The 9647-nt window shown below is 40.4% G+C and overlaps 1 protein-coding gene across 1 annotated transcript; it reads right to left on the reverse strand.

The window, feature by feature from the left end:
- Nucleotides 1–593: 593 nt before the first annotated feature.
- On the reverse strand, nucleotides 594–6230 carry rnf41 (ring finger protein 41). The gene is made up of 7 exons (XM_041946124.1): nucleotides 6114–6230; nucleotides 5095–5200; nucleotides 4877–4992; nucleotides 4509–4780; nucleotides 4167–4302; nucleotides 2278–2381; nucleotides 594–2164 (listed from the first exon to the last, which is right to left on the reverse strand). The coding sequence occupies exons 3-7, from the start codon at nucleotides 4964–4966 to the stop codon at nucleotides 1810–1812; spliced, it is 957 nt and encodes a 318-aa protein (XP_041802058.1). The 5' UTR covers nucleotides 4967–4992; nucleotides 5095–5200; nucleotides 6114–6230; the 3' UTR covers nucleotides 594–1809.
- Nucleotides 6231–9647: the final 3417 nt, after the last annotated feature.

A 9647-nucleotide genomic window follows, 5' to 3' on the forward strand; every position in this document is an offset into this window, starting at 1 on the left:
AATATGTTGCTTATAAGATTGTTTTAAGGTCACTGAAACATATTTTCAGCTAGACATATGTTGCTTAGTATGGGAGCAGCTGTACACTGAGCAGCAACCGACCACATCACATAATATGTGTGGACAATAACAGAGCCACAGTATTTGGTAAAGCACATGATTTCACATTCCAGTGACCACAATGGTGAGGGATTAGGCTCCACAATGAGAACAAGGCTGGCAAGAGAGGATAACAGACATGGAAAGCATGTGGGTGTCTGGGTTAGACAGAGAAAAGCAGAGTGAGTCAGGTCAGAGCAGCCAGACCTTCCTCCCCCTGAGTTTTGTGGTTAAACTTTCCTCTTCATTTTCTTAACCTGGATCAACAGCACTTCACAGCTGATATTTCCTGCTCACTGCCCTGATTTCTTAAAAGCAGCAATCATTTTCTCCAGACTGAAGTTTTTACAAAATGCATTAAGCCGATGTGCCCTTAAGAAATATACCTCCCTGCAGATCTCTGATGACATGGTGTGGTAAAACAAGGAACTGCATTCTTTCCTAATTAAAATGCTAAATATAGAACCTTGTTATCCCAATGAGAAAATACATTCTTTTGGGATGAAGATTGACATTTTTATTACTTTCTCGTCTGTACAGCACAGTACATAACAGACACGAAACAAATAAAAACAGTAAGAGGGAAAATAATAAAGGGCACAATCCAAACTCAGCGGTTTACTGCACTTGTGTGGGCTTTCATAGTGGACATCTGAAGTCTTGTTTGTCTTACTACAGCAGTAAGTGACTAATGGTGAAACATTTTACCTCTCAAAAGCCATAACTGTGACTTAACAAATATTTTTACAATCTCAAAGCTATGGTTTTTAGTGACACTTTAGTGAAAAGATGTTTGTGAAGAATGAAAAGATCAATGCCTATGTTTCAATCATCAGAAAGAGACATAAGGATCATTTAACATATGAAGTGACCCATTATGATTTGTCAAATAAAACTCATTATACATAGTTAAATCCCAAATGTTAAACTTCAGAGTTAACACTTAAACTGGGCCCAACATTCAGACTCTATATACAACTGAGGCAACAAAGAAAACACAAACTCAATTTTCTTCCTGCAATAAACTTCAAATGCACCGAAAAAGGCAGATTTCCATACATCAAATGGTAACATCTTCAAGCATGTTTGTGTCAAAGGCAACACAATAAATAAAACAAATGGCACAGAAGGTTTAGACAATCTAAACTGAGAAGCACAACGTCTTGTGAAATATTCACAGGAAACTAAACACTAAAGCAAGCACGCGAAAAAAATCTTCCAAATCAACGTCCCTGCAGACAGTAACACAGGCTGACAAAACCGAACTGAGATGAACAAAAACCACAATCTAATTACAGTGAGAGGAATAAGAGAATGACATTTAGAATTCAATATAGTATTTGTATTTACAAGCATTTATACAACTGAGGACATTAAACTGGGGTTCAAGCTTATTACTACATTAGGACATGGAGCAGAACAATCAGATCATATAATGCACCAAATATAAACCTTGTAAACATCACATCTCACCTTTTATCTTAGATATCAGTCAGATTAAGTTTCTATTTGACAGGTTCATAATATATTTGTCCTTACTTTAAGGCATAGGTATCAAGCGTAGGAGTGAGCCTCTTATAAGATTTTATTTTAAATAAGCCAGATTGATTCAGAAGGTTTCACTCCAGTGAGGAAAAACCTACTCGTCACAGCAAACCCCCAAGCAAAACGTCCCCACTTGTCTCTGGATCAGTTCAGCTAGCTGTACAGTTATAAGATCTCCTCCACTCCGTGCGCAAAGATCATGACCAGGCCGGGCTCCAGGATCATATCCTCCCCCATATGCTGATTCTCACAGGCCATCACCACCACTGCCTGCTTGCCAGGGATACGCTTGGCAACGTAGTTCTCATAGTAGCGCCTGTTCATCTGCCGCGTCTCGAGCGTGGCCAGTCCCTGCGGCCAGTTACGCTCGTGGGCGTTCTCGATCAGGTCGTTCACAATCGAGAGAGGACAGCCACTGTCGATGAGGGAGCGCTTGATGACTGCCTGGAGCACGGCATCAGGAGTGGAGATCATGCCACCCCAGCGTGTCACTCTGGCAGGCTGCATGGAGTTCACCCACCTGAAGAGAAGATAAAGTGAAAGCCACAAGAAATAAATTAGGGGCTGAGCTGCAGCTCCCTGACAGAGTTGATATTAGAATACCAAGCAGGACACAAGAGGAACTTCACTTACTCTAAGATCTCATTGTACTCGATGCTCTCCTCAAGGTTTTGCAGGTTAGGGTTAGCACTGCGGATTGCCCTCATGTAGGCTTTTAGCAGCTGAATGTCCCGTTTCTGGAAATTAAAAGCATCATCTTCAGAGACTGATTTCACAAAATCTCCTAAAGCTAAACAGGAATTTATAACAATTAACTAGTCTTATGGCCCTGAAATGCTGCACACATCAGGATGTAACATATTTCTATCAATTTCTTTGTATCAAGTATTCTGCTCAATTTTTTTAGTTTTGCCAGATTCTCATCTAGCTATTAAGAATATGTATTGTAAAAGCCGTGCCTTACAGGTTACAAGATAATCATATACAAATATTCTTCTTTTCCTTCTTTGCAATACTGTAACATGACCAAACTCTCACATCTGAATCTCATATCTCATGTCTCAAACACAATAAATGCAGCATTAGACTTTAAATACTTGACTGTGTTCAAGTATTCAAAGTCCAAAATTTAAAAACAGATGTAATGGACTGAACTTAAAAATGCAGCTTGGATCTTTTGTCCCCTGAGTGAGGCCAACCCCCAAAACCAAGAATGGTATCACTCTATTGTGAGGCAAACGATCCCCCCATTAAGGTGGGGTAGGGTGCAACCCCTGGGTGTCAACGACAGTCGATTGCCTCGTTAGTGTCCTATTGTTGTCATTGGGGGGCTCCTTGAGCCATGTGTGAATGGCTTTGTTGTTTATTTTCAGAGGCTAAATCTTTGAATCTCTTAGGGAGAGATGAAAGGACAGCATTGTATGTGGGAGATAGGTGGTGTCTCAGACCTCCCCCTCTGTTCAAAGATGGTTTTTCAACCTTGACATCGATGGCTTCTCGTAGTCCTCTTTCAAACCATCTGTCTTCTCTGTCCAGAATATGCACATTTTTATCCTTAAAGGAGTGTGCTTTCTCCTTGAGATGCAGGTAAACAGCCGAGTATAGACCTGAAGAGTTAGCCCTTCTGTGTTGTGCCATGCGTCTGCTCAGTGGCTGTTTGTTTTCCCTAATATACAAGTCTGTGCATTCCTCACTGCACTGGACTGCATACACCAGATTGTTCTTCTGAGTGTGAGGTGTCTGGTCTTTGGGGTGCACCAGCCTTTGTCTGAGAGTGTTACCAGGTTTGAAATGTACTGGGATGTTGTGTTTGTTGAAGATTCGCCTGAGTTTCTCTGATACACCAGACACATATGGAATGATGATGTTATGCCGTCTGTCTCTCTTTTCTTCCTCTGTCACCCCGAAACGTATTCTAAGACAAACTGATGGGGTCCAGTTGCGAACGATTGAATGCCCTAAAGCTTACGACTGTAAGGTGTTTTTTTTTTTTTTTTTTACATTTTTAGTCACATGAGAAAAATAGATTCTGTCCTATATACCTACTCAATACGACTCTTCAAAATATGTACTTCACAGAAACAGTGAGTTCAAAACACAAACAGAACATACACAAATCAAAAGGAACCTATTCAGAGCAATGCATCTATGTCATCCATAAAAAGACCCTATCAGGCAAACATTCTACAAAACAATAATCATAATCTGTAGCCAAATTATTTGAGCACTAAATAAACCCAGATCCAAAAATATTTTTGGAAATTAGAATTGGAGTGAATTATAGATAAGATAAGACTTTATTAATCCCAGCCAGGGAAATTTAGGTATTACAGACAGCAGGTAATAGCAGTTGGAAAAAATAGCAACAGATGTACGGAATAGTACCTATTCCGTAGAAAGCTGTCAATATAAAGTGGCTATTTCTAAACCTGCTACACATACATTTGTAAAAACATTAATCAGGACTAGGCTCACAAAGTATTTTGTAGCTACTAGATGGATGAGCAGGCAAATGTTCTTACTTGTTCCCCCAACTGGTGTTTATGCTCTGCCACAGTTTTCTCCAGCTCTGAAATCTTGGTCTGTTGCTGCTGGACGACGCTCCGCAAGTGTTTGATGCAATTGTGGTTGGGCAGCTCATCTTTGGGCATCTCAAGCCTGTAGGAGTGGGGGAGACAGAATCGCAGGAGAGAAAACAGAGGATTTAATACCATACAGAGGACAGATATGAATAATACTTTACAGGTCAAATATTGAGTGGTGATTATTATTCACTTCGGTTGAGCAACTGGGTGATAAGAAATTCATAATCAATGAACCCAACATTTATAGGCCAGTGTACATTTTCTGCCGGATCCACTCACCCACATCCCTCCTCACAGTTGACAGGCCTTTTAGGGTTGTGCTCACAGTCCTTAAGGTGTGACTGCAGCTGGTCCAGCCGCAGTGTGGCTGTACAGCCAAAACCAGCATTATCACAGCTGATCTGAAGCTTGGACAGCATGTTGCGCATGATGCGGGGCACAGGTCGGAGATGAGCTAGTGTCACTACTGTGCGGTCAACTGGACAAATCTGTTGCTGGGCAAACCACTGTGTTATACATGCATTGCAGAAGGCATGCTCACAGTGCGGAGCCTGAAATTAAAAAGAGCACACAGAGTCCCATAAAATGAAAAATGTCAAACACGTTGACAAAATCAAGGGCGGGTAATCTTTCAAACAGTGACTTACCTGCACTGGTTCTTCGAGCACTCCACTACATATAGGGCACAGCAGGTCTTCATCCACCTCCCCTTGGAACCTCGTAACGTCGTACCCCATGATACATTACTGGGATCCACAACCTCCTGAGCAACACACAACCAAGCAAATTAGGTTTTCAGACAACTTATTTGTATCAATGACTGTAGTTATTTCACACACATATATACAGACTTCTTTAAGCATACCTCACTCACAAAAGGCCTCAAATGCTTCCATTCAGCTCTTGAAGTAGTGCCGATACATCATATCTGGCAGAAATAATCTGTCTGGTGAAAGAGACACAGACACCCCCTGCAAAAAATGTAATTATTCACAATGGTTATGTTGTTTTTACAAAAGACAATTGGGTAGCTGACGATGAGCTGAGTAATGCTATGCAATCCCCACATGATATATACAACATCAATGCATCTAATCTACAGACATATTTAAATGGCAGAGATATCAGTGATTTTCCAGCTTTCTCGTCATAATCAGACACAAACCAGACACTTCACTCGGATTACTTTATAAAGGTAGAAACGAGTAAACTATTGGCATCTTATTAACATATTTTGCCTTATTATTTAATCGGTGTAAACGCACGATGACTCAAGAAATTTGAGCACACAGTCATATCATTCGCAGCCTAGAGCCCAAAAGCGACGTCCTTGATCCGTAACGAAGTACTTTCTAACATTATCCTCGACGTGTGAAACGGCACCAGCCGAGTTCCAACATCTGAGGAGAGCATCCTGTTGTCCCAGCTGGCTGGTGGTTGACCTAATTTCGGTGAAAGCAGCATTTACCGGTCTGGAGGCGATTTACAGATCCTTTTCCTCCCATCGCACTCAACATGCCTTGCAAACAAGCTAAATCTACCTGCTAACGTTAGCTACGTGTAGGATGTTATATCGCTGGTAACGTGACACTAAATTGCATTGCCTTTGGGTTCACAATGAGCTTAAGTGGAGTCATCCTGAATAAATAACCAACTGCTTGTGTTCAGATGTCACTGTAGCTTGCTTGTCATGAATTAAATGTGGCTAATACTTGCTAACTAGATAGCACTGATAGCACCTACGGTAACGTTACCGTTGGTTTCCTCTGATATTAGCTATCGAGCTAACCAGACAGACCCCAGTCTGGGCAAACTACACCAACAAATAGCCGTTTACAATCAGCCACATTAGCAGAAAACATCGCAACTGACTAATTTACTTACTTGGACACGTAGTAAAATCGATCCAAATCACGATGTTGTTATATTTTCGGACGTCCTACTGTAACTAGTAGCTCGCTAGCCACGTCCTGTGCTACATCCTACACTCCTGTGTCGTCGCTACGCAGGCGGGTGGGGACGTCATGACGTAAAAAGGAGCTTTTGATTGGTCCGTATCTATCTATCTATCTATCTATCTATCTATCTATCTATCTATCTATCTATCTATCTATCTATCTATCTATCTATCTATCTATCTATCTATCTAACAGATGTGCTAAAAAGACCGTATGATAAACACATTAACTACATTAATGACACATAACACATTGCGGCAATAAAATATCAGTTCGTCTTGTTCATTATGACAAAAAATTAGAGTAGGCCAAGCAGTTCTACCAAAATTACATTGAAAATAAATTATTAGACTATTTAATGTTTTAAGTAGTATTAGTATTAGTAAAGAATATTAGTATTAGTATATTAGGATGACCTGTGGGTATTTGGATGAAATTTTCAATTAATTTATATATTTCTCAATTTGTGAAGGTGTGTTCTTGCTTTATTCATTTAATCATCTCCAAAGCATTAGGGTTTCCTCTCTCTCAGCCATGCACTGCTCCAATGCTTGGCATGGGGCAGAAGGCAAACAGGAAGGAAATGGACTGCAGCCAGCATGCAGACAGTACACTGCATGTTATGTGTGAGAATATGGCTCAACAGAAGGAGGAACACATTGAAAATCTGAGTCACCCCTCGTTAACTGTGTGCTCGCATGTTCCAACACCACCAAAAACGAATTCATCACATTGCGGCAAACCATGTGGTTGAAACTACAATTCAGCCCCGGGCAGGAGTAGTGATAACACACTTCATGCTGAACCGGTTACTGCAATATTTACTTTTTTTTCTTGCTTAAGTCCTTTTGCCCCTGTGTGGATGTTTCCTGCTGCCTTAGTATGTAATGCAATTGGTGTCTGAATAAAAGCATTTATTGTAGATTATTACACAATCATTTTCATGTCTATTTGAATATAATTCATTATCACATTCTCATCTTTGTGTATTGTTTAATGTAACATGGCGTTGTCTGCCATTGGAAACAAAGGTGTGGACTTGAAGTTTAAACACTTCATGATGACTTGTTGATACAGTAAATACTCTGAAACACACCCTGCAGCACTGCTTAATTAGGTTTTATAGTGCAGTAACTAAAGACTTTGCACTGGTAAATCCAATCAAGTTTTCTTTGCTTCATCACCTCCAACAGCTTCTCATTTGAGCCCAGATAAATGACCCAGACATGAAGCACAAACCTGTTTTCACACTGACATGAAGATTCGATTCACCTTTGTAGATAAAGATGCAGAAGCTCTTCTTCAGCTTCATGTAGCTCTTAACTTGAAATATTATTTATCAAGAAATAACTCCAGACTCAGGAAATATTTAGCAATAGCACTTTATTGAACACAAACAACCCTAAGCCACAATACTGAATGACAAGACCAATTGGCTGCAGCAAACATTTTATAAAATAGATTCAGGTTTAATGTCACTAAATTGTTTTTTTTTTTCTTTTAACGTCAGAAAGACAGATGCAGGTTTTTCCAAAACAGTGAATGATCTTTTACATATTTAACATTTTTGTAACAAATTATCATTCACATGTTCACACAAAGGAATAACAAGGCAAAGTGCTTTCAGGATTGCATTGTCGAAAAAACAAAACAGAAAAATGAATGGCTTGAGGTTTAGGTGAGACAGTGGGTGGGTGATGGGGAGCGGGGCTGGTCCTGTCCTGGATTAGGCATGGGTGAGTGGGTGGGGGGCCCTGGTCAGAAAACCTCAAACCTTTCACCTTGTCCTGTACCCCTTGTAGTCAAACTGAATGTAAAATGTCGGGGCAGTGTGGAGACAGATGCCTATCTAGCGGAATTTGGTTCGGAGCGGACAGATGGATTCGAAGGCATACGGCTCGAGGGGCTCAAACTCGCCCTCGTACAGAATTACAAATCCACCTCACTATCTTCCTTGTGACAACCTGTGGTATCATTACAACTGCAGGGCAACTGATGGCTGACCCAGAATGAAGCTGTAAACGTTGAAATAATGTATACTATAGGGCTAGACAGGGAAGTATACGCACAAGAGGAAACCAAAGAAATGGATGGTGTTAAAGAAAAGCCAATGCGCGGTTATTTTTTTTCCCAAGAAGATGAATTCTCTGACCATTCGCCACTGAATGTTAAAGGGGATAGACTATCATCATAATCTGCATCATAACATTGTCTGGCTTCACATTCCAGTGGTATTTTGTCGTATAAATGCTTCTCATAAATATTTTTTTCAACGTCAAATAGACATATACACATACAGCACAACCAAGCACACTTTTTATGTATAACTACCATTGCTTATGATAAATCTGTATTCCCGTACTGTGAATAGACTTTTTTTTTGTTTTTGCTTTTTTTTTGCTTTTTTTTTTAGTCAGAACAGGTGGAGAGACAAACAATACTCAAGGCTGCAAAACAAGGAGGTAGGAGAAATGCTACTGAAAGACAGCAAAGTGATGCTAACATGATCGTTCACTTAAAAAATAGTGAGATACACCAGGCTCCGGCTCGACTTCTTGAACCACGCTAGTGCCAACAGTTGCTATTCCAGTTAGCATTTGAGGAGCTGTGCATAACAACTGAATCGGTAAGATTTTCACCCTTATTTTGAAATGTAGTGTGCAATATCGATTTCACCACCAAATTAAAACGTCCCACAAAAATCTCTAAATTGTATCTGCTGCGTTCCTGATAGCTCCAGATGCAGGCTGGTGTAGCAGCTGCAGGGATTTACTAACTGAAGAAATCTTAGAGGCCCATCGTGCCTTAAAAAAAAAAATCTGAATAGTGTCTTAACCCCTATATTTCCAGACTGGTCATTTTCTAAATTGGCTAATTTCAACAGAGTAACTTCATTGGTCCTGTTGTCATCACAGGTCTAGAGACCACGCTGCTGGTGATGGCACTGACTCCTTTACACACAGTAGAATAGTATATTTGCAGATTTGTAAATGAGGTAATCAGCGTTAGGCTAAATAGGGAACCCTGTCATTAACACACATGCCCGCTTCATTCACCAGCAAAGCAAAAAGATTTCCTCAATCAGCGGGACAGGACTGTGGAAAATCAAATCAACTTTGGAATGTTGGGTGGACAAGCCAACTTTTTTTCTTTTTTTTTTAGTGAAGGTGCACTGCATCTGATTGTAACTCATCACATGCCCTGATTCAGAGTCCCTCCCCTCATGATAAGGGCTCCTTTGTACTTCCCCCAGATAAGCCACTCAAAGTAAAACAGGCATCCCATTATTGATAACTTTTTCCTAAATTTGCAGTGAATTAAGGCTGCCTCAGCAGCAGATCAATGCCTGCTTTAAGTCCAGTCGTGAGAGGATTGTTAATAGCTTGTGAGTTGCAATGAGGTGGCAACATCTACAGTGAAGCGGACTAAAAATAAAAACACGAAAAGGGACAACCACTAC

The sequence above is a fragment of the Chelmon rostratus genome, chromosome 10 (genome assembly GCF_017976325.1).
Source record: "Chelmon rostratus isolate fCheRos1 chromosome 10, fCheRos1.pri, whole genome shotgun sequence".
NCBI classification, from domain to species: Eukaryota; Metazoa; Chordata; class Actinopteri; order Chaetodontiformes; family Chaetodontidae; genus Chelmon; species Chelmon rostratus.

Excerpts from the sequence above, each read along its gene's own strand:
- rnf41 (XM_041946124.1), bottom strand. The coding sequence starts at position 4,966 with ATGGGGTACGACGTTACGAGGTTCCAAGGGGAGGTGGATGAAGACCTG. Across the intron at positions 2,382-4,166 it reads AACACCAGTTGGGGGAACAA|AAACGGGACATTCAGCTGCT; the intron begins GTAAGAACATTT and ends TTTAATTTCCAG. Across the intron at positions 2,165-2,277 it reads GAGTACAATGAGATCTTAGA|GTGGGTGAACTCCATGCAGC; the intron begins GTAAGTGAAGTT and ends TCTTCTCTTCAG.